Below are 25,510 nucleotides of genomic sequence, written 5' to 3' on the forward strand. Positions count from 1 at the left end.
TGTGTCAAGGGTATGCACTGTTGCCATCACAGGAACGGGAACCATAATAACCTTGTTTTAGCTAATGGCGATTGTCTGCCTGATTAGAGTCCTGCACGGGTTCGGACGGGTGACCCGCAAATTTTGCTCAAACGGGTGAAAAATATCCAACTGTGTCGGGTCGGACACGGGGGAAACACGGGTCTAAACACGGGTTTAAAACAATCACATGCAAACGTAAAAATATATTCATATTTTTAGGAACACGTCTACAAAAATATGCCTGTATTTCAAGTTGATAAAATAATTTAAAATCCACATCAGTTTATTTGCCCACGCGCCACGCCCTCCCAGGATCTTTCACTTTTAAAAATGCATCATAACCGCGCGCTCGCGACCTGCTTGCAGTCGTCGAGATGGATGCTGAGGAGTTGAAGAAAAGAATAGCTAGTGGAGATTGTAAAGTTGTCGACAGTCATCAAAAATCAAGTCCAGTGTGTGGGAGAAATTTGGAGTTATCTGAAGAAAATATTGTGAACGGCTTATATTTGCTGCATGCATTTTCGTGTTGGATAGCCGCACATGTGGAACTTCATCGCCGAGGAACCACGCAGATAACTGTGGTGACAAGCCAAGCAGTTTTTTTCCCAAATTTAACACTGTTAAGTATGTGTATTTTTTTAATATAATAAACGGGCAGACTGGGACAATGCTACGATCAAAGATGCTCGTGTTTGTAGTGTTATTGTGTTATTGACAGTTATTGTGACAACAACGGTAGAGTTAAGCCCTGGTAAGTAAACAAATGTTTTCTGTAAACTGTAGACTGGTTTAATAGTTAGGTGAAGTTCGATATCTGGCATTAATTGTGACCTGTGTCATGCTACTTAGCAGATAGCAGTATCTATCTGAACCATAGACTGTAAAATAAATAGATCTGAACAGATGTCGTCTATTTTTTTTTAAACGGATGAGATCCTGCAGGAATCCTGAAAAACTTGACTCCACAACTGGTGTGATTTTCACAGTCCACGACGCAACAAGTAGGCATTTTTTCTTGACGACAAATTCTCTGGTTAACACACAATTCAATGGGATGGAATGAACTTTCTGACCCCGACATGCGCACTGCGAACTTAGAATTTTCCTGTGACGTCGACCGTGAAGGGGTCTATATATTATGCAACGTATCACACATATATCACACAATATTCATATCATGTTAAATCTCCTCATTCTGAACGACTTTGCCTCAAGAACCAATCAAAAAATGTGTTAAATATTTGAGATTATTTGTAAAATCTACTTTTTCAAACTCCCCGTAGGCCGTTTGTCCCTTTTGCTTGAAACTTGCAAAAAGTTATCAAAGAATTTTGATCTATTAAATCATGTGTGTGTGTGTGTGTGTGTGTGTAAGCATGTTTAATGGAGTTAACATGGAAAATGTGCCTTACCTTAGTGGTTTACTGGTGGTAAACGCTTTTAAAAGGAAAGAAATCCAATAAGTGGCCCTCTGCTGCTCTCTACTGGTTATAATGCTAATTTTTTCATTCTACTCACTAATAAAGTTATTTTCACTGGTTTTGCTTTTGCATTTATTTTTAGACATTTTAAAATCACTATTATAACATTTACACTCACATTTTGTATACAAGTTTATCACTTCATTTTTCCTTAGGTATCAGTTTTGACAATTGTGCTACATTATGATTAATATGAAACCTGATAACCCCTAACCCTACTCTTAAAACGCTTGAACCCGTTAATTGCTGCTTGCAGCTATATTTAATACTATAATTTATATTGATATATAAAATATAATTATTATTAATTTTACATCAGATATCCGACCCGACAGATCAAAATTTAAATTAATATTATGAATAAAATGTTATTTTAATTATTCATGTTATAATTTATATTATTATATAACATTATTATATTGATTAACATTTGAACAGTTTTTTTTTATAAACTTGCTCCATAATGTATTTTCGTTGATTTTTACGCAGAAACCGTGCAGCTGTATCACAGGAGTGTGTCAGACTCACACTGGACGTTGAGCGTGACGGTGGCGTTGTAACTCTCTCCTCCGGCAGGGTTTCGCGCCGCACACACCAGCTCTCGGTCCCAGCGTTTGGGTTTGAGTGTGAACGTGCTGTTGCGCTCGGATCCGTATCGAAGCACTCCGGAATCCCCTGGTGATGTCATAACCAGACGCCCCGCCCCCCGGCTGCCCGTCACCTCGCTCTGCCTCTCCCCGTTCAGGTACCAGGTCAGCAGGGGCGGGGCTTGAGGATTCCAGCCCTTGGATTGGCAGTTGAAGTGGTGAGTGAAGTTCTCCTGTACCGTGACTGACGAGGTCTGCTGTCCGTCAATTTTGGGGGCGGGGTCAATTGCTGCTGGCAGAGAGGAGAATAAAGTCAAGAGCAATACTGAAATAAAAACATAACTGAAACAAGAACATCTTACCTGTGCTGGCCCAGATCATGGTGTGAAAGAATAAAGAAGAGAGAAGCGTCCTCATAGTCACCTACACACACACACACAAGAAAAAACCAGGAGAGTCTCAACCAGATGCACAAAACTACAATAACACATAAACAAACTAGAATTGTCCAGTTGCACACATGAACTGCTGAAGTGTGTGTCGTTCAGACCGATTTGAGTGTGTGATTGAAATGTATCAGTCAAGAAATGAAAACAATCTCTGTTTCCCAGTGTGATGTTGACATGCAGACTCTGCATCTCTCAGCTGCAGGACACACACACACTCATGCAGCAGCAGCATCACACACGGATACTGTACAAATGAGGTACATGACAGTTATGACACACACACACACACACACACACGCACTCAGAGTGTTTTACCTCTGTGCACAGAGACGCTGCTGATTCCGACCGGCTGTGGATCCATTCAGAATGCAAACACACACACACACACACACTCATGCAGGAGCGTCACACACACTGACGCAGCACGCATTCGGGGGGGGGGGGGGGGGCGGGGGGGGGGGGGTTGCTGTGATTCATTACTGATATAAAACACTGAGAGCAGGAGGCAGCAGACGAGTGTTCACTGACTCTGTGTGTGTGTGTGTGTGTTACTGAACCTCCTCCAACCAGACGCAGGATGACCCCAGTCAGATCGGCGCTCGACTCTCAGGTCTGCTCAGCCTCTGCAGTGCAGGATCACATTCAGACATCAGCAGCTGCACACAGAACACATGATGGTGAACTAAACCAGCATTTGCTCATCTAGCAGACGCTTTCACCCAAAGGAATACAACAAGCGATCAAACACAAGAAGTGTTAATAGTTCAAGCAAGAACAGGGAGGGATTGAGAAACAGTGAAAGAATAGAAGAAAGATGCAGTAAGAGCAGAAGAGATGAGTTTCCGGCTGTTCCTGGAATACTTCAGGGATTCTGTCTGGACAGGTTTGGGAAGATCTTTCTGCCAGTGTGAAACAGTGAATGAGAAGGTTCTGGAAAGAGATTTTACGCCTCTCCACGGTGGCTCCATTTGAAGAGGTTTGATGGCACATGTTGGAAGTCCTTCCAGAAGAGCATTGCAGTCGTCCAGGGGTGTGTTTCCCGAAAGCATCGTTAGCCAACTACGCCAACTGGTCCGTGGTGCTACCGTGGGATCGTCTGTTTGAATTAACAGTAGAACAGTGTGTCATCAGCATAGCAACGGTAGGAGAAACCATGCGCCTGAATAATGGGTCCCAAAGATGTAGAGTATATGGAAAACAGGAGAGGTCCGAGGACTAAGCCCTGGGGTACCCCGGGACCAGCTGATGCGCTTCAGACCTGAGCTGAGACTCAGACCAGCATAGTGTTGTTCCAGGGATGAGGATCGGATGTTTAACAGCATCGAAGTTGGCAGATGATGAGAACTGAAGATCTGGGATCAGATTGAACATAGTTCACTAGGAATAGGAAGAGAGACAGGTCTGAAACTTCCTACAAGGTTTCGTCTGGATGAAACCGGAAGAGGGGTTGGTGTTACGGAAGGAAGTTTAATTACTCAAAGTGATAAAGTTGCGTGAATAGATGTTGCATGATTTGTGGTGGTGAGCGTTGAAGATCGAAAGAGGCTTGTAGAAAGTGTAAATCTGCAAAGAAAGCGGATGTTGAAGGTGTAGGTGTAGGTGTACTAACATGGTACTTGTTAATACCTGATATTGATTGGTTAGCAGACGCTTCTGGCCGGAAACATATGCAGGTGTCAGCGCTAACATTTGCTTGTTTCTACAGCACTTTATACACTACAGATTGTTTCAAAGCACCTTCACAGTAATAACACATGAAAATACCAGTGTTAATGCTGTAAAAGTCATCAATTATGAAACAAATTCAAAAGCAGCTCTACGGAAGACAACAGTGTCATTATTCAACTCAATTCAATAAGAGTCAGTGTTGCAAAGTTCAATTATTAATGACTTCACATAGCAGCTGGACAAAAGCTCAGTGTTGTGCATCGTGACATGTGTCAGACATCGGTTCATAACACAAGCACATATTGTTAAAGGGCTACAAGCGGGCATTAGTGTAAACGCTCTCTTTCGGGTCCTGTGCCGACATATTGAGGAGAATCACATCTGTGGTAGAGATTAAAACACGGTGAAGGTGTTTCGATCTGTACCGTAGTATTACTGAACACACTCTCAAAGAACACAGCACACACACTTATGTCATATTCATTTCTTTATTTATATATATTTATTATTTCTCTCAGTTTTGTTTGGAATTCTTTTTTAACCATTGCTGTTGCACTTTAGTATTTTTTCCAAAAACATAAAGCCAAAAAAAGGAGAGAAGAAACTGACAGATCTAGAAAGGAAAATAGGGCGGAGCATAACATGATTGACAGATGGAGGATGAGGAGGATCATGGTTCTCTTCATCACCATCGACACAAACTCGCACACAGACGGGTGATTGTCTGATAAACACACGCCCGTCTCGCCTCAGATGATCATGTGACCGTTATTGGTTTGGTCAGACCGAAGACGAAACGGCAGCAGAAAAATCGTTCAATCTCAGCAATATTTCTACAGAAGCTCGTTTCCACCACAGGATTAAAATAATAATAATAAAAAAAAAAGGCTAATTGCGATTTTTTTTTTGTTTAAACCTTACGATTGTAATAAAAATAAAAAATAAAAAACAATATTCAGACTTTTTTGTGGAATTGCAATTACTTTTATCTCACAATTCCGACTTCGACACATTTATATACCTATATTCTGACTTTTTCGTAGAATTGTGAGAAAAAAGTTGAAATTGTGAGTTTCTTATACATATTCTGACTTTTTCTGTAGAATTGGGAGAAAAAAAGTTGAAATTGTGAGTTTATATACCTATATTCTGACTCTGAGATATAAACTCATAATTGCAAGTAAAAAAGTCATAATTGTTAGATATAAATTTGTATAAATTGTCTTTTGTTTTTATTCCGTGGAGGAGAGAAGCTTCCACACATTTGGGCTCTGAACTCTGAGAAAGACGTGAAATGAAGCGTCTGTCTGTCTGTCTGTACATTTGGCTAAAAACATCAACATGACATCAGAACAGAAATAGCAAAATAAACAATATACAAAAGCTTTTCCAACAACATCCACAAAAAAAAAAACAATAAAGCTTTGAGAAAAGGAAATGAAGCTCAAACATCATCATCATCTATGAGCAGTACAGGACCTGTGAAACTACCCACAATGCATCTGTCATAGACATCAAACAGACAGACAGACAGACAGATGTATGGAATGAAGGAGGTGAACAAGAAACAGGAAGGAAAAGCAAAAAACAAAAACTGAAAGTGCAAAAATCACTTTGTGAGGAAACAAACGCTGCTGTTCTCGTTGCAACATAGAACGGTTTTAATAATAATCATTCTTTTTAATAATGTCATAACCATAAAACGTCTTTTACAGAAAACGAGAACAATAATGAATCATAATTCCTACAGAACATTAGCCATAAAAATGCGTTAAAAATAAAAGAACAGAAGTGAGGAAAGAGCGAATGAGAGTCACGGCCCGACCGGAATGATCCGTGACATCCCACAGGCTTCACGTGAAATACTTTGGGTTTGTGGCGTTTGGTAATGACGTCTTTTCGTGTGTGTGTATGTGTGTGTGTCAGTGTGTTTACATAAGACTCTGTGTAAGCCTTCGGAGCGCGCGGGAGCGCTGCTATGGCGACAGTAAGAGGGCGTGGTCGGGTGGGAGAGGGGCGGATGATTATTGGGCCTCAGCAGATGGGCGGCACCTGCCCCAGCCAATCAGAGAAACTCCCAGGTCAAGACGGCCAATGGCGTCGAAGAGGAAGCCAAGTGCTCCGCCCCCTGCGTGCTGGCCACGCCCACGGCACCCCGACGGACAGACGATGAGGATTTGGCATGACAGCACAACACAGCAGACGGATATGAGCTTTATACAGCAAATACACCCCTGAGAAGAGAAACACAGAACATTATTAGTATATATTATACATTTAATATAAAATTGTATATAAAAATATATATTAACAAATGTTAACATATTATATTAAATGTATGTAAATTTAGTCTAAATTTTTTATTTACTGAAGTTATTTTTCACGAATAGTGACAATATAAACAATAATGCAGCTGATTTTACTATATAATATATATTGCTTTAATGTGAGTGTACTGTATGTGGATAAAACGTATATTCATTTCATAGTATTTGTACTCACACACACACACACACACACACACACTCAGACTCACATTCACAGTACCATAAACTACGTCCTATACACTTCCTATAACACCTGATGTATTCGTTACATCATAAGAAGGGCATCTACGCTAATGTTAGTCTTTCTGTTTATCCCAAGGTTTACTTTAGTCAGCCGGATCCAGGCCGTAACCAGATCAGATGGTGGACCTGCGCCTAGACACGACCACAACGCATGATGTAGTCAGCCGGATCCGGCCGTATCCAGAACAGATGGAGGACCTGCGCCTAGACACGACCACAACGCATGATGTAGTCAGCCGGATCCGGCCGTAACCAGATCAGATGGAGGACCTGCGCCTAGACACGACCACAACGCATGATGTAGTCAGCCGGATCCAGGCCGTAACCAGATCAGATGGTGGACCTGCGCCTAGACACGACCACAACGCATGATGTAGTCAGCCGGATCCGGCCGTAACCAGATCAGATGGAGGACCTGCGCCTAGACACGACCACAACGCATGATGTAGTCAGCCGGATCCAGGCCGTAACCAGATCAGATGGAGGACCTGCGCCTAGACACGACCACAACGCATGATGTAGTCAGCCGGATCCGGCCGTAACCAGATCAGATGGAGGACCTGCGCCTAGACACGACCACAACACATGATGTAGTCAGCCGGATCCAGGCCGTAACCAGATCAGATGGTGGACCTGCGCCTAGACACGACCACAACGCATGATGTAGTCAGCCGGATCCAGGCCGTAACCAGATCAGATGGTGGACCTTCGCCTAGACACGACCACAACGCATGATGTAGTCAGCCGGATCCGGCCGTATCCAGAACAGATGGAGGACCTGCGCCTAGACACGACCACAACGCATGATGTATTCAGCCGGATCCGGCCGTATCCAGAACAGATGGAGGACCTTCGCCTAGACACGACCACAACGCATGATGTAGTCAGCCGGATCCAGGCCGTAACCAGATCAGATGGTGGACCTGCGCCTAGACACGACCACAACGCATGATGTAGTCAGCCGGATCCGGCCGTATCCAGAACAGATGGAGGACCTTCGCCTAGACATGACCACAACGCATGATGTAGTCAGCCGGATCCGGCCGTATCCAGATCAGATGGAGGACCTGCGCCTAGACACGACCACAACACATGATGTAGTCAGCCAGATCCAGGCCGTAACCAGATCAGATGGAGGACCTAGACACGACCACAACGCATGATGTAGTCAGCCGTATCCAGGCCGTAACCAGATCAGATGGAGGACCTGCGCCTAGACACGACCACAACACATGATGTAGTCAGCCGGATCCGGGCCGTAACCAGATCAGATGGTGGACCTGCGCCTAGACACGACCACAACGCATGATGTAGTCAGCCGGATCCGGCCGTAACCAGATCAGATGGAGGACCTGCGCCTAGACACGACCACAACGCATGATGTAATCAGCCGGATCCGGGCCGTAACCAGATCAGATGGTGGACCTGCGCCTAGACACGACCACAACGCATGATGTAGTCAGCCGGATCCGGCCGTAACCAGATCAGATGGAGGACCTGCGCCTAGACACGACCACAACACATGATGTAGTCAGCCGGATCTGGCCGTATCCAGATCAGATGGAGGACCTGCGCCTAGACACGACCACAACACATGATGTAGTCAGCCGGATCTGGCCGTAACCAGATCAGATGGAGGACCTGCGCCTAGACACGACCACAACGCATGATGTAGTCAGCCGGATCCGGGCCGTATCCAGATCAGATGGAGGACCTGCGCCTAGACACGACCACAACGCATGATGTAGTCAGCCGGATCCGGACCCTATCCAGGTCAGATGGAGGACCTGCGCCTAGACACAACCACAACGCATGATGTAGTCAGCCGGATCTGGCCGTAACCAGATCAGATGGAGGACCTGCGCCTAGACACGACCACAACGCATGATGTAGTCAGCCGGATCCGGGCCGTATCCAGATCAGATGGAGGACCTGCGCCTAGACACGACCACAACGCATGATGTAGTCAGCCGGATCCGGCCGTATCCAGATCAGATGGAGGACCTGCGCCTAGACACGACCACAACGCATGATGTAGTCAGCCGGATCCGGCCGTATACAGATCAGATGGAGGACCTGCGCCTAGACATGACCACAACGCATGATGTAGTCAGCCGGATCCGGCCGTATCCAGATCAGATGGAGGACCTGCGCCTAGACACGACCACAACACATGATGTAGTCAGCCGGATCCAGGCCGTAACCAGATCAGATGGAGGACCTAGACACGACCACAACGCATGATGTAGTCAGCCGTATCCAGGCCGTAACCAGATCAGATGGAGGACCTGCGCCTAGACACGACCACAACACATGATGAGTCAGCCGGATCCGGGCCGTATCCAGATCAGATGGAGGACCTGCACCTAGACACGACCACAACGCATGATGTAGTCAGCCGGATCCAGGCCGTAACCAGATCAGATGGAGGACCTGCACCTAGACATGACCACAACACATGATGAGTCAGCCGGATCCGGGCCGTATCCAGATCAGATGGAGGACCTGCGCCTAGACACGACCACAACGCATGATGTAGTCAGCCGGATCCGGGCCGTATCCAGATCAGATGGAGGACCTGCGCCTAGACACGACCACAACGCATGATGTAGTCAGCCGGATCCGGGCCGTATCCAGATCAGATGGAGGACCTGCGCCTAGACACGACCACAACGCATGATGTAGTCAGCCGGATCCAGGCCGTAACCAGGTCAGATGGAGGACCTGCGCCTAGACACGACCACAACACATGATGTAGTCAGCCGGATCCTGGCCGTAACCAGATCAGATGGAGGACCTGCGCCTAGACACGACCACAACGCATGATGTAGTCAGCCGGATCCAGGCCGTAACCAGATCAGATGGAGGACCTGCGCCTAGACACGACCACAACGCATGATGTAGTCAGCCGGATCCAGGCCGTAACCAGATCAGATGGAGGACCTGCGCCTAGACACGACCACAACGCATGATGTAGTCAGCCGGATCCAGGCCGTAACCAGATCAGATGGAGGACCTGCGCCTAGACACGACCACAACGCATGATGTAGTCAGCCGGATCCGGGCCGTATCCAGATCAGATGGAGGACCTGCGCCTAGACACGACCACAACGCATGATGTAGTCAGCCGGATCCAGACCCTATCCAGGTCAGATGGAGGACCTGCGCCTAGACACGACCACAACACATGATGTAGTCAGCCGGATCTGGCCGTAACCAGATCAGATGGAGGACCTGCGCCTAGACACGACCACAACGCATGATGTAGTCAGCCGGATCCGGGCCGTATCCAGATCAGATGGTGGACCTGCGCCTAGACACGACCACAACGCATGATGTAGTCAGCCGGATCCAGGCCGTAACCAGATCAGATGGAGGACCTGCGCCTAGACACGACCACAACGCATGATGTAGTCAGCCGGATCCAGGCCGTAACCAGATCAGATGGAGGACCTGCGCCTAGACACGACCACAACGCATGATGTAGTCAGCCGGATCCGGGCCGTATCCAGATCAGATGGAGGACCTGCGCCTAGACACGACCACAACGCATGATGTAGTCAGCCGGATCCAGACCCTATCCAGGTCAGATGGAGGACCTGCGCCTAGACACAACCACAACACATGATGTAGTCAGCCGGATCCAGACCCTATCCAGGTCAGATGGAGGACCTGCGCCTAGACACGACCACAACACATGATGTAGTCAGCCGGATCTGGCCGTAACCAGATCAGATGGAGGACCTGCGCCTAGACACGACCACAACGCATGATGTAGTCAGCCGGATCCGGGCCGTATCCAGATCAGATGGAGGACCTGCGCCTAGACATGACCACAACGCATGATGTAGTCAGCCGGATCCGGGCCGTATCCAGATCAGATGGAGGACCTGCGCCTAGACACGACCACAACGCATGATGTAGTCAGCCGGATCCAGGCCGTAACCAGATCAGATGGAGGACCTGCGCCTAGACACGACCACAACGCATGATGTAGTCAGCCGGATCCGGCCGTAACCAGATCAGATGGAGGACCTGCGCCTAGACACGACCACAACGCATGATGTAGTCAGCCGGATCCGGCCGTATCCAGATCAGATGGAGGACCTGCGCCTAGACATGACCACAACGCATGATGTAGTCAGCCGGATCCGGCCGTATCCAGATCAGATGGAGGACCTGCGCCTAGACATGACCACAACGCATGATGTAGTCAGCCGGATCCGGCCGTATCCAGATCAGATGGAGGACCTGCGCCTAGACACGACCACAACGCATGATGTAGTCAGCCGGATCCGGCCGTATCCAGATCAGATGGAGGACCTGCGCCTAGACACGACCACAACGCATGATGTAGTCAGCCGGATCCGGCCGTATCCAGATCAGATGGAGGACCTGCGCCTAGACACGACCACAACGCATGATGTAGTCAGCCGGATCCGGCCGTATCCAGATCAGATGGAGGACCTGCGCCTAGACACGACCACAACGCATGATGTAGTCAGCCGGATCCGGCCGTATCCAGATCAGATGGAGGACCTGCGCCTAGACATGACCACAACGCATGATGTAGTCAGCCGGATCCAGGCCGTATCCAGATCAGATGGAGGACCTGCGCCTAGACACGACCACAACACATGATGTAGTCAGCCGGATCCAGGCCGTAACCAGATCAGATGGAGGACCTAGACACGACCACAACGCATGATGTAGTCAGCCGTATCCAGGCCGTAACCAGATCAGATGGAGGACCTGCGCCTAGACACGACCACAACACATGATGTAGTCAGCCGGATCCAGGCCGTAACCAGATCAGATGGAGGACCTAGACACGACCACAACGCATGATGTAGTCAGCCGGATCCGGGCCGTATCCAGATCAGATGGAGGACCTGCACCTAGACACGACCACAACGCATGATGTAGTCAGCCGGATCCAGGCCGTAACCAGATCAGATGGAGGACCTGCACCTAGACACGACCACAACACATGATGAGTCAGCCGGATCCGGGCCGTATCCAGATCAGATGGAGGACCTGCGCCTAGACACGACCACAACACATGATGTAGTCAGCCGGATCCAGGCCGTAACCAGATCAGATGGAGGACCTAGACACGACCACAACACATGATGTAGTCAGCCGGATCCAGGCCGTAACCAGATCAGATGGAGGACCTGCGCCTAGACACGACCACAACACATGATGTAGTCAGCCGGATCCAGGCCGTAACCAGATCAGATGGAGGACCTGCACCTAGACACGACCACAACACATGATGTAGTCAGCCGGATCCAGGCCGTAACCAGATCAGATGGAGGACCTGCGCCTAGACACGACCACAACGCATGATGTAGTCAGCCGGATCCGGGCCGTATCCAGATCAGATGGAGGACCTGCGCCTAGACACGACCACAACACATGATGAGTCAGCCGGATCCGGGCCGTATCCAGATCAGATGGAGGACCTGCGCCTAGACACGACCACAACACATGATGTAGTCAGCCGGATCCAGGCCGTAACCAGATCAGATGGAGGACCTGCGCCTAGACACGACCACAACACATGACGTAGTCAGCCGGATCCAGGCCGTAACCAGATCAGATGGAGGACCTGCACCTAGACACGACCACAACACATGATGTAGTCAGCCGGATCCAGGCCGTAACCAGATCAGATGGAGGACCTGCGCCTAGACACGACCACAACGCATGATGTAGTCAGCCGGATCCGGGCCGTATTCCAGATCAGATGGAGGACCTGCGCCTAGACACGACCACAACGCATGATGTAGTCAGCCGGATCCGGCCGTATCCAGATCAGATGGAGGACCTGCGCCTAGACACGACCACAACGCATGATGTAGTCAGCCGGATCCGGCCGTATCCAGATCAGATGGTGGACCTGCGCCTAGACCACAACTCATCCCTGAAGAACACACATATACTCACTCACTCACTCAGACATTCACACAAAAACTCTCACACACACACACACTCACACAGAAACACACACTCACCTGTGTTCATTAGACCCCGGCCTGTTCCACACTGTACTGCAGGTCGGGGGGTTTGTAGCTTAGCAGCATGTCACTGGTGCAGGAGGACGGGTAACAGGAGGCGGGGGGAACATCTGCCTCCACGTCTAAACACACACACACACACACAACATCATCATCATCAGTGAGCGCTTGAGTGTGTGTGTGTGTGTGTGTGTGCGTTCACACACCTGACCCCTCCCTCTGCTGCAGCTGCTGGCTTCCTGTCAGAGACGATTGGCTGAGGATGTCCGACATGCGGGCGGAGCTTAACGCCTTCCCAGCCAATAAGCTCATTCCAGACATCGGCTCCGCCTGCTCCTACAAGAACAAGAGGTCAGCGCTGGAACTGCATGACACACACACACACACACACTCTCGTACTCTCACTCACTCACACTCACACTCGCTCTCATACTTACTTTCATACTCATTCACTCACTCTCACATACACTCACACAATCACACAATCACTCACTCACTCACTCATACACACTCACTCTCACTCTCACCCACTCTCATACTCACTCACTCACTCTCATACTCACACACTCACTCTCACACTCACTCTCACACACACACACTCACTCTCATACTTACTTTCATACTCATTCACTCACTCTCACATACACTCACACACTCACTCTCACATACACTCACACACTCACTCACTCTCACATACACTCACACTCACTCACTCTCACATACACTCACACTCACTCACTCTCACACTCACTCTCACTCTCACACTCACACTCACTCTCACACTCACTCTCACACTCACTCTCACACTCACTCTCACACTCACTCTCACACTCACTCTCACACACTTTCACACTCACCCACTTTCACACTCACTCACACTCATTCACTCACTCTCACACTCACACTCACTCTCACTCTCACACTCACACTCACACTCACTCTCACACTCACTCTCACACTCACTCTCACACTCACTCTCACACTCACTCTCACACTCACCCACTTTCACACTCACCCACTTTCACACTCACACTCACACTCACACTCACACTCACACTCACACTCACTCTCACACTCACCCACTTTCACACTCACCCACTTTCACACTCATTCACTCACACTCACATACACTCACTCACTCACACACACACACACACTCACTCTCATACTCACTCACTCTCACATACACTCACACACTCACTCACTCACTCTCACATACACTCACACACTCACTCTCATACTCACTCACTCACTCTCACATACACTCACACTCACTCACTCTCACATACACTCACACACTCACTCGCTCTCACATACACTCGCTCTCACATACACTCGCTCTCACACTCACTCACTCACTCACTCTTATACTCTCACTCACTCACTCACTCACATACTCACTCTTATACTCACTCACTCACACTTATACTCACTCACTTATACTCACTCACTCTTATACTCACTCACTCACTTATACTCACTCACTCTTATACTCACTCACTCACTCTTATACTCACTCACTCACTCACATACTCACTCACTCTCTCACACACTCACGTAGGCGTCGTCGCAGGTCTGGATGGTGTGATGTCGCTGTAATGCTCCTCGGGGTCTGTGTGAGCCATAGCCGTTATGATCTCCTTCCATCGGCCGACAGTCTGAGGCGTCACACGATTCTGACACACAACAGGCCAACAAATACATTAGATGGAGAAGTGCGTGTGTGTGTGTGAGTGAGTGAGTGTGTGTGTGTGTGAGCGAGTGTGTGTGTGTGCGCATGAGTGTATGATTGAGTGAGTGTGTGCACGAGTGTGTGTGAGTGCGTGTGTGAGTGCGTGTGTTTGTGTGTGAGTGAGTGTGTGAGTGAGCGTGTGTATGAATGCGCTGAGCAATGCGTCACCTCTGGTCGCCGTTGTGCCGCGCATGTAGGTGTGTCTATGTGTGGGGGAGGAGTAGGGTGGCGTGCTGCAGTGGGGCGGAGCCAGCATCTCGTCACAGGAGGGGGCGGCGGCTTTGGCCAGCAGGCCCTCGTGATAGGCCGGCGCCTCGTCCTCTTCCATGCTCTCCGAGGGAGGGGCAGGGCTTATCTGGAGCAGGTGATGGTAGTGCTGCGTGGGCGGGGCTTGCGGAGGCTCCAAGCTCTCACCGGATTGGCCCAGCTGCAGCAGCAGCATCTCGGTGGGCGTGGCCGGGGGCGGGGCCGTGCGTGAGTGCCGCTTGAGGAGCGCGGCGAGGTCTTGCGGCGGCAGGCGTGGGTCGGCGTGGCCCGTTAGCGAGTGGCGTGGCGAGAGCAGGCCCTGTAGAGTGGGCGTGACCTGTGGCGGCCGGTACTCTAGCGGCGTGGGCGATAGCAGAGCCTGTTGTAACGCCGACGGACTCCCGTAACCCTGGTAACCCTCCAGACCCGGCACCTTCAGACACGCCCCCTGCAGGTACGGGTTATAGGTGCCGATCACACTGTTCATGTTGCCCTCGCCAAACAGGTGCGGGGTAAACTGCTCGTACGTGGAAGTGTGGAAGCGACTCAGACTGCGACTGAAACACACAGAACAACTTCTCATTAGCATAATCACAACTGTTATGCAAGGGAGGAGTCTGGTCTGATCTGACTCCACCCCCTTTTTGACAAAAGTCAACATGAAACAATGACATTAATGTGATGTTTCAGAGCAAATTACAAATTGCGAGAAAAAGTTACAATTTTGAGAAAAAAGTTGAAATTGTGACTTTCTTATACGTATTCTGACTTTTTCGTAGAATTGGGAGAAAAAAGTTGAATTGTGAGTATATTCATATTCTGACTTTTTAGTAGAATTGGGAGAAAAAAAGTTGAAATTGTGGGTTTCTTATATATATTCTGACTTTAGTAGAACTGCAAAGAAAAAGTCGGAATTGTGAGAAAAAATGTGAAATTGTGAGTTTATATACATATATTCTAACTTTTTTCGTAGAATTGAAATCCCCGACTTTTTTTCTCACAATTCTGAGTTTCTTGCAATTCCGACTTTATTCTCGCGAGTTTATATACCAATACAATAGAAAAAAGTCGAAATTTATATACCTATATTCTGAAAGCGCCATTACCCATGATTCTGTACAGAAAATTCCTCACGCCCAAAAGGGCTCTTAAGCTCCGCCCACTCCCATGAAGCACTGCAAATGACGTAATCGAGTCTCGCTATGCTGTCAAATATTTTAATATACATGCATATTTGCAATATACTTAAAATGTAGTTTCTATACACATAATCAGCCACTTTAAATGAATAGTTTTATATTTCTTCTTTTTTTATTTATTCGGTTATGTTGTTCGCAATGCATCATGGGATTGTAGTTCTTTCCCTCATTATAGTTTTTACAGTTATTATAGTTGTCTTTTTGAATTTCAAATGCTTTTTTGCTTCACACAATAAATCTTTGTAATGCTATGATTCTCCTCTAGCTGGTTGGTTCGGTTTAATGGCTTTAACCTGGACATTTCTAACATGCCTATGAAAAAAATGAATGGGAAAAACACTTCCGGAAGTGAATCACTGACGAACTCTATTGTTTGAGAGCCTACATCAGCATTATTGAGACAATGAAGACAAACATGATTTGTCCTCAGAATAACGTCACTGATGAATCTTGCACAACATCGAGTCAATGATGATTTCATGTTGCCTTTAAAACACACAATACTGAACCCACTGCTCCAGTGGCTAATGTTCATCTAAGATCAGCACTATTAATACTATTAAGACTAATCAACATCCCGTCTCACATCCACTGTCTGATCCAGTGAACACGACACAGAAACACACGATCTACTGCTAGCATGAGTTCACCAGCGTACCTCAAACGCCCGCCGTCAGTCACTCGTCTGGGAGCGTCTCAGTATTTACACAAATCATTTCCACAACAGTGATAAAACTCCAACAGAATCATTAAAATAATCTCAATGTCCTAAACATGCTTTAAACCTCTGGTGCTTTTCGGTCATTTTTGACTGAAATATTTTACATTTGTTTTGTTTTTTCTTCATTGGAATGGTACGAAACTTGGTAAAGGTTTTGGCACTTGCTGTGTGAAAAAAATAAAATAAATAAATCATGGACATGATTGGAACAGGTTAAATGGTCCTGAAAACAATATTCACAGTTGTGTTTCTCGCGGTCAGAAGTGACGCATTGGAAATGAATGAGAGAGTTTCCTCTAGTGGAAGCGTCTGGAACTGCAGCCGAACAACATCTCACTGAAAGATCATTTATCAGATATCAAGCTCACATTTGAAACACAACTTGTTTAGATTTATGGCTTAGATTTTATCACAGTTTTAGAGTAAAATGTGTTTTTGAAAATATTTATTTCATATGAAAATTGAAAATAGTATTTTTGCAAATTTTTCATAACAATAAACGTAAAATATAACAATAAAACTTTTTTTAAGTTCATTTTTAAAAAAAAATTTCACTTCAGCAATAATCTGCCAAGTGTCGTCTTTGAAGAGATCAATCTTCAGTCTGTCGCTCTAAAGCGTTCAAGATTTACCAGTTTAAGCCGGAAATGTAATTTTCAGGTTTATGATCAAAAAGTGAATAAATGGATTATAAACACAGCGAAAATATAATGTAGTTTCTTAAAATCCCCTAAAAATACAAAATATTAAATAAAAAACATTATTGAACTAAAATATAGTACTTTCCTTTTATTGAAATAAAAAAAATAATTTAAGTCATTTTTGACCGACATGCGAAAAACACCAGAGGGAACAAACATAAACAGCACTGATTCAAAACCAAAAGAACATAAAATCAAAGCCTTTTTTAACAATCAAAAATAAAGGACAAATAAATGAACCGAACACACAGATGGCAGTGTGTGTGTGTGTGTGTGTGTGTGTGTGTGTCCGCGGCGCTCGCGTCACCTGTGTGTTTCCGCGTTATCAGCGCTCAACTGTTTCCCCAGAACTCTGTGACACGGGGTTGCTAGGAAACCCTGGCGCTGAGCTCCGCCCCCGAGCTCCACCTCCTGCACCTGAATGGTCACCTGCTGCTGGCGGGCGGAGCCTGACGATAACGGAGGCTGCTGATTGGCCATGCGGGGGAGGCTGGTGGGGGGAGGGCTGGCGCTGGGAGACTGGTAGAGGGCGGAGCCATGCTGAAACTGAACCGCAGAAGCCCCGCCTGTGGGAGGAGTTTAACATGTCAATGTCACTGTGTGAATCACTCAACCGAGGCTGCTGATTGGACACTGACCGTGAGCCTGCATCATCCCCTGACTGCCCGGCGGAGGACTCTGATTGGCTGGTCTGAAGAGATGGTTGTTAGGGTGCGTAGGTGGAGGACTGGAGGGCTGAATACGCAACCTGAGAGAGAGAGAGAACATGATGAAGAAATGTGTGTGTGTGTGTTAGAGAGAGTGTGTTTGTGTGTGTGTGTGTTCACCTCTGTAGCTGGTATGTAAGGTGACTGCTGGGCTGGTTCTCTCCATGTCCCAAAGACAGGGCCTGTAAACAGGAAGTCATTACGGTCACATCCCTTTATAGTTACTCTCAGGAATGTGTGTGTGTGTGTTTAACTGCACTTTAGATCAGTGGTTCTAAACCTTTTTGACTCCACTGTCCACAACAATATCCATTATATGTGTTGTTCCTCTGAACTACTACTAGTATATCAGTCTATGGCAGGAACAGATGACACGTTCACATCTAGAACAATAACTATAACGATAACTATAACGATAACAATAACTACATAACTACAATGATAACGAGGTCAGTGAGGTCAGTGAGGTCAGCGAGGTCAACGAGGTCAGTGAGGTCAGCGATGTCAGCGAGGTCAACGAGGTTAGTGAGGTCAGCGAGGTTAGTGAGGTCAGTGAGGTCAGCGAGGTCAGTGAGGTTAGTGAGGGAGGTCAGCGAGGTCAGTGAGGTCAGCGAGGTCAGTGAGGTCAGCGAGGTTAGTGAGGTCAGCGAGGTCAGTGAGGTCAGCGAGGTTAGTGAGGTCAGCGAGGTCAGTGAGGTCAGCGAGGTCAGTGAGGTCAGCGAGGTTAGCGAGGTCAGCGAGGTTAGTGAGGTTAGTGAGGGAGGTCAGTGAGGTCAGCGAGGTCAGTGAGGTCAGCGAGGTCAGTGAGGTCAGCGAGGTTAGTGAGGTCAGTGAGGTCAGCGAGGTCAGTGAGGTCAGCGAGGTTAGTGAGGTCAGCGAGGTTAGTGAGGTCAGTGAGGGAGGTCAGCGAGGTCAGTGAGGGAGGTCAGCGAGGTCAGTGAGGTCAGCGAGGTCAGTGAGGTCAGCGAGGTTAGTGAGGTCAGCGAGGTCAGTGAGGTCAGCGAGGTCAGTGAGGTCAGCGAGGTTAGTGAGGTCAGCGAGGTTAGTGAGGTTAGTGAGGGAGGTCAGCGAGGTCAGTGAGGTCAGCGAGGTCAGTGAGGTCAGTGAGGTCAGCGAGGTCAGTGAGGTCAGCGAGGTCAGCGAGGTCAGTGAGGTCAGCGAGGTCAGCGAGGTCAGCGAGGTTAGTGAGGTCAGCGAGGTCAGTGAGGTCAGCGAGGTCAGCGAGGTTAGTGAGGTCAGCGAGGTCAGCGAGGTCAGTGAGGTCAGCGAGGTCAGCGAGGTCAGTGAGGTCAGCGAGGTCAGCGAGGTTAGTGAGGTCAGCGAGGTTAGTGAGGTCAGCGAGGTTAGTGAGGTTAGTGAGGTCAGCGAGGTTAGTGAGGTCAGCGAGGTTAGTGAGGTCAGCGAGGTTAGTGAGGTCAGCGAGGTTAGTGAGGTTAGTGAGGTCAGCGAGGTTAGTGAGGTCAGCGAGGTCAGCGAGGTTAGTGAGGTCAGCGAGGTTAGTGAGGTCAGCGAGGTTAGTGAGGTCAGCGAGGTTAGTGAGGTCAGCGAGGTTAGTGAGGTTAGTGAGGGAGGTCAGCGAGGTCAGTGAGGTCAGCGAGGTCAGTGAGGTCAGTGAGGTCAGCGAGGTCAGTGAGGTCAGTGAGGTCAGCGAGGTTAGTGAGGTCAGCGAGGTTAGTGAGGTCAGCGAGGTTAGTGAGGTTAGTGAGGGAGGTCAGCGAGGTCAGTGAGGTCAGCGAGGTCAGTGAGGTCAGTGAGGTCAGCGAGGTCAGTGAGGTCAGCGAGGTCAGTGAGGTCAGCGAGGTCAGTGAGGTCAGCGAGGTCAGCGAGGTCAGCGAGGTTAGTGAGGTCAGCGAGGTCAGTGAGGTCAGCGAGGTCAGTGAGGTCAGCGAGGTCAGCGAGGTTAGTGAGGTCAGCGAGGTCAGCGAGGTCAGCGAGGTTAGTGAGGTCAGCGAGGTTAGTGAGGTCAGCGAGGTTAGTGAGGTCAGCGAGGTTAGTGAGGTCAGCGAGGTCAGTGAGGTCAGCGAGGTTAGTGAGGTCAGCGAGGTTAGTGAGGTCAGCGAGGTTAGTGAGGTCAGCGAGGTCAGTGAGGTCAGCGAGGTTAGTGAAGTCAGCGAGGTCAGTGAGGTCAGCGAGGTTAGTGAGGTCAGCGAGGTCAGCGAGGTCAGCGAGGTCAGCGAGGTCAGCGAGGTCAGCGAGGTCAGTGAGGTCAGCGAGGTCAGCGAGGTCAGACCTGTATTTGCTGGTGTAGGATCTGCTGTTCTTGCTGGTAGAGGATGTGCTGTTGCTGTGTGTGTTCCATCATCCGCTCGTCTTGCGCCGCTGCGTACATCTTCTGCAGCTGCTCACACTCCTGCACACACACACACACACACCAATGTTTTCTCATCAGTGAATGTACATTAAAGAACACACAAGGTTTTATTGTATCATTTCATGTTATTTGAATTTCTGTCTGAGGTTTATCATGAAAAAATAAACACTAAGGAATTGGTCATGCTCATAACAGGCATGAAAACAGCATATATATACACACACACCACCATATATACACAATTTAAATTTATTCATTTAAAAAATAAATGTAATGAGTGAGTAGGAACAAGTGAGAGTTAACAGATGAAATAAGTACAAAAGTTTCACTTATTAATACAATTGAACTATACTCCACAGTGATGAATCCCCCCCAAAGCTGTGCATATACCAGTGTTCCTCACAGGAGTTCTGGATCGCTGTGGTGAGGGACCTCTGCCCCTCTAGGGCATGCCCCCCGTAAGAAAATTGTGTGCTTTTTAATGTTAAATTCATCAATCTGGTGCAAATTAAACAAAGAAAAATTCAAAACTCTTTTAGTTACAGTGTCTGTCTACATTACTACTACATAATAATAGTTATAATATTAATCCCATGATAGTAATAGCCATATATTGTAGGGGAGTAACGATACCTTCATGTCACGATTCGATCCATATCACGACACTGAACTCACGATATGATATTATTGCGATACTCCAAGACATATGATAAAAGGTTAACAAAAAAATGTACTGTTGATTAAAATGCTAAATTTGATGTTACATTGTGTGTAAATGGCTTGGACTTGGTGCTGGAAACCCAAAGCACAGGACAATAGAGACACCAGAATAACAATACTCATGATTCTGAAGCTGAAAATACAGAATTATTTTAGACGAATATGCTTCTATATTCTAGATATATTTAAAATAATGTTGGCCACTTTTTACTGGTAACATCAGGCATTTGGCATTATCACATTTGCATTAATGTAGTACTGACACGTAATTTGTATTTTGGGTGAAACACAATATATATTGTCACTGTCCACTGCATTTTTGTATTGCGATATATTGTGACACGATATATTGTTACACCCCTAATATATTGTAAAACAAATGCACTGAAAAATAAAGGAAACTTTCATAATTAGTTTTGTACTAATTTCTATACTTGAAAGAGTATATTTCTATACTTCACATTAAAGATGTGATTGGGCTAGCCCAGTGTCAATCAAGAAAAGAACCAATGGGCCGCTGATCTACGCGTTTCATGGGGTGTCAGAAAATAAACTAACGCTGACTTTTTTTTGACCAATGCATTACACACTAATTACGCACTAACCCAGCACCGCCAATTAAGCAAAACAAAACGAATGGGCCGCCGATGTACGAATTTTATGGGCCGTTAAGACAAAAAACAAAACAAAAAAGTATGAGATGTATCGGAATCTCCCGGTAGTCCCGATGACATTAGCCTACATGCCAGGACGTCACACAAAACAAAATCCTACCTGTAGCCTTTCACCATCCACTTATTGAGCTGCTGTCGCATCAGTTGACATGCCATCTCCTTTCCCCTCTTTCTTTTTCTATTTTTAGACCCCGACAGCTTTTTTGCGTTATCCATCTTTTTCGACAACAGCTCACTAACTCGTTCCTGCCCGCTCAGCGCTCACGGCGCCCGCGCCCGCTCGCGATATTATCCCGCCCTCTTCTATGTCAAAATAATGACATGGACAACATCGCTGTCTGTATCTGACAGGACCGTTAACATTGTAAGCTAACTCGCCTCAGGCTTGCTTTCCGACGTGCGGGTCTTTGTTCGGCAGTGTGTCCAGTCGTCAGACTCGCGGTGTAAAAGACTTTGAAAACAATTCTGCCCTAACGTTACTCTGACTCGGATTGGCTGTCAGGTTTCGGCATTAGGAATGATGATAGTTTTTTTAAAGCTGCGAAGTTTATGGTAACTATAGAGATATAGCGGGTAAATATTTTCTCATCGGATCTGCACAAATCACGTAGGTGACCCATTTTGGTTTTAAAACGGCGAATTTCGCCAAAAGGTGAGGAGTTTTCATACCTGTCATAATGTGCCATATAACACACACACACACACACACACACACACACACACTCTGAGCCCCTGCTTCAGCTGTTGAGCACACACGTGTGTGTGGTTGCAATGCGTACCTGTTTGAGCCTTGCCTTGCCTTGCGAGTGTGTGTGTGTTTGTGTGTGTGTGTGTGTGTGTGTGTGTACCAGTTTGAGCTGGCGGATCAGGCTGTTGTTCTCCAGCTGTGTGTGTGTGTGTGTGTGTGTGTGTGTGTGTACCAGTTTGAGCTGGCGGATCAGGCTGTTGTTCTCCAGCTGTGTGTGTGTGTGTGTGTGTGTGTGTGTGTGTACCTGTTTGAGCTGGCGGATCAGGCTGTTGTTCTCCAGCTGTGTGTGTGTGTGTGTGTGTACCTGTTTGAGCTGGCGGATCAGGCTGTTGTTCTCCAGCTGTGTGTGTGTGTGTGTGTGTGTGTGTACCTGTTTGAGCTGGCGGATCAGGCTGTTGTTCTCCATCTGGGTCTTGAAGGCCTGGATGGTTGCGGCTCCGTCAGAGAAGCGTCGCACCGGAGAGAAGCGCTCCATCGGCAGGTGAAGGGTGTTGCAGTCTTTATACGACGACCTGAAACACACACACAGGTGCTCTGCGTTTATAAGACGTGTGTGAGCTCATGTGGCGGTGAGGACTCCAACACAGATCCATTAACCCCGAGTGTGCTGCTTCAGCTCCAGATAACACACACACACGTGCTCTAGAGTGACACTGTGATTAAAGGGAGAGTTCACCCAGAAATGACAATTAGCCCATGATTTACTCTCCCTCAACTCATCCTAGTGTGTGACACTCTTCTGTCAGACGAACACAATCTGAGTTATATTAACAAATGTCCTGCTCTTCCAAGCTTTATAATGGCAGTGAATGACTGTTTACGTTTTGAAGTCCATAAAAGTGCATCTGACAGATGCACTTTTATGACGGACAGATCCACTTTTATGATGGACAGATCCACTTTTATGATGGACAGATGCACTTTTATGATGGACAGATGCACTTTTATGACGGACAGATGCACTTTTATGACGGACAGATGCACTTTTATGATGGACAGATGCACTTTTATGACGGACAGATGCACTTTTATGACGGACAGATGCACTTTTATGACGGACAGATGCACTTTTATGACGGACAGATGCACTTTTATGATGGATAGATGCACTTTTATGACGGACAGATGCACTTTTATGACGGACAGATCCACTTTTATGACGGACAGATGCACTTTTATGACGGACAGATCCACTTTTATGACGGACAGATCCACTTTTATGACGGACAGATCCACTTTTATGACGGACAGATGCACTTTTATGACGGACAGATGCACTTTTATGACGGACAGATGCACTTTTATGACGGACAGATGCACTTTTATGACGGATAGATGCACTTTTATGACGGACAGATGCACTTTTATGACGGACAGATGCACTTTTATGACGGACAGATGCACTTTTATGACGGACAGATGCACTTTTATGACGGACAGATGCACTTTTATGACGGACAGATGCACTTTTATGACGGACAGATGCACTTTTATGACGGACAGATCCACTTTTATGACGGACAGATGCACTTTTATGACGGACAGATGCACTTTTATGACGGACAGATGCACTTTTATGACGGACAGATGCACTTTTATGACGGACAGATGCACTTTTATGACGGACAGATGCACTTTTATGGACTTCAAAACGTAAACAGTCATTCACTGCCATTATAAAGCTTGGAAGAGTCAGGACATTTTTTAATATAACTCAGATTGTGTTCGTCTGACAGAAGAGTGTCACACACTAGGATGAGTTGAGGGAGAGTAAATCATGGGCTAATTGTCATTTCTGGGTGAACTCTCCCTTTAACTGTGGCCCGTCATCATCATCATCATCATCATCATCATCATCATCATCATCATCATCATCATCTTCTAAATCAGTCGAGTGCTCAGATGGACCGCTACGCCTCAGCATGTGGAACGAACATCAACACAACACTCACAAACGCTCCGCTGAGACGGAAACACGTCACAGATCTGACATGTGACTCAGAGGCAGCAGACCAATCACGTCCAGGCGTTTCGTACAGCGATCGCAAGTCAGTCCTGCAGTTCCTTAATGAACATGACCGGAGACAGGTCAAAGGTCAAAGCTAAACTCATGAGGGTCACCGTATGCTCACTCATCCAAACACTTCCTCTTCATCCTGACGCTTCTGTGACCTCACTTCCTCTGCAGACAGGAAGTCAGCAGGATCTGCTCCTCTGATGTCATTTCCAGAGCAGCGTTTCAACATCTATTGCAGTTTTTAATTAAAATGCATTACATTTTACATTTATCAACCCTCATACTTCCCTCGCAGGTCAAAATGACCCGAAGCCCTAAAATTATGCTTTTTTTTTTTAATGCTTATTTAATTTCATTTCGATAATATTTTTTCTATGTTTAATGTAATAAAAAAAAATATGTATTTACCTTTAAACTACTAGATTTTATCAATAAAGAATAATTTAAGCACATTCTTCACATTTTCCCTCATCATTTCACAGATAACCCTGTTTATTCAGCTCTAAATATCTTCCATTGGGAGTCTTTGCCGATCTCTTGTGGAAATAATAATATAAGATGATATTTCATGACTCTAGATGGCCTTATATCTCTATATGGAGCAAATGAGCTGTTCCGCTGGGTCCTAAAGCCAGTTTCAGTTTGCATTCAGAAATCTATTTAGATATTATAAAATCATTTAGTAAAGTTTTAACATTTTTAGTTGTTATTTTGACCATTTGTTAGGTTTTTCTATGTGTACTGAAGTGTCAGATAATGTAACAATTCAAGTTAGTAATGTTACAGCTTCAAAAACTGCTGTTTTTAATGTTGCATTTGTGTGTGAGGGTGAGTGTGTGTGTGCATGTGTTTGAGTCTGATTGTATGAGTGTGTGCGCGCGTGTGCGCATGTGAGTGTGTGTGAGTATGTGTGTATGCATGTTTGTGTTTATGTG

At 46.8% G+C, this 25,510-nt stretch overlaps 2 protein-coding genes across 16 annotated transcripts in view; both read right to left on the reverse strand.

The window, feature by feature from the left end:
* tmem25 (transmembrane protein 25) overlaps nt 1–2,953 on the reverse strand; it is a 33,381-nt gene extending 30,428 nt beyond the window's left edge. For 9 of the 12 annotated variants that reach the window (XM_084126906.1, XM_084126911.1, XM_084126912.1 and 6 more), the window contains exons 1-3: nt 2,854–2,953; nt 2,452–2,512; nt 2,031–2,381 (exon numbers count right to left, since the gene is read on the reverse strand). In XM_084126906.1, the coding sequence (XP_083983032.1) occupies nt 2,031–2,381; nt 2,452–2,512; nt 2,854–2,934 (493 nt within the window). In that variant the 5' untranslated portion in view covers nt 2,935–2,953. The remainder of the gene's footprint in view (nt 1–2,030; nt 2,382–2,451; nt 2,513–2,853) is intronic. The other 3 variants (XM_084126902.1, XM_084126909.1, XM_084126905.1) reach the window with 1 other exon arrangement.
* Nucleotides 2,954–4,675: 1,722 nt separating this feature from the next.
* sik3 (SIK family kinase 3) overlaps nt 4,676–25,510 on the reverse strand; it is a 62,350-nt gene continuing 41,515 nt past the window's right edge. For 3 of the 4 annotated variants that reach the window (XM_084126139.1, XM_084126141.1, XM_084126140.1), the window contains 10 exons: nt 22,929–23,070; nt 20,336–20,455; nt 18,226–18,287; nt 18,037–18,146; nt 17,706–17,964; nt 14,700–15,334; nt 14,357–14,475; nt 13,006–13,135; nt 12,797–12,921; nt 4,676–6,440 (listed from right to left, as the gene is read on the reverse strand). In XM_084126139.1, the coding sequence (XP_083982265.1) occupies nt 12,806–12,921; nt 13,006–13,135; nt 14,357–14,475; nt 14,700–15,334; nt 17,706–17,964; nt 18,037–18,146; nt 18,226–18,287; nt 20,336–20,455; nt 22,929–23,070 (1,693 nt within the window). In that variant the 3' untranslated portion in view covers nt 4,676–6,440; nt 12,797–12,805. The remainder of the gene's footprint in view (nt 6,441–12,796; nt 12,922–13,005; nt 13,136–14,356; nt 14,476–14,699; nt 15,335–17,705; nt 17,965–18,036; nt 18,147–18,225; nt 18,288–20,335; nt 20,456–22,928; nt 23,071–25,510) is intronic. The other variant, XM_084126138.1, reaches the window with a different exon arrangement.

This window comes from Abramis brama (genome assembly GCF_963993115.1).
Source record: "Abramis brama genome assembly, chromosome: 10".
Taxonomy (NCBI): Eukaryota; Metazoa; Chordata; class Actinopteri; order Cypriniformes; family Leuciscidae; genus Abramis; species Abramis brama.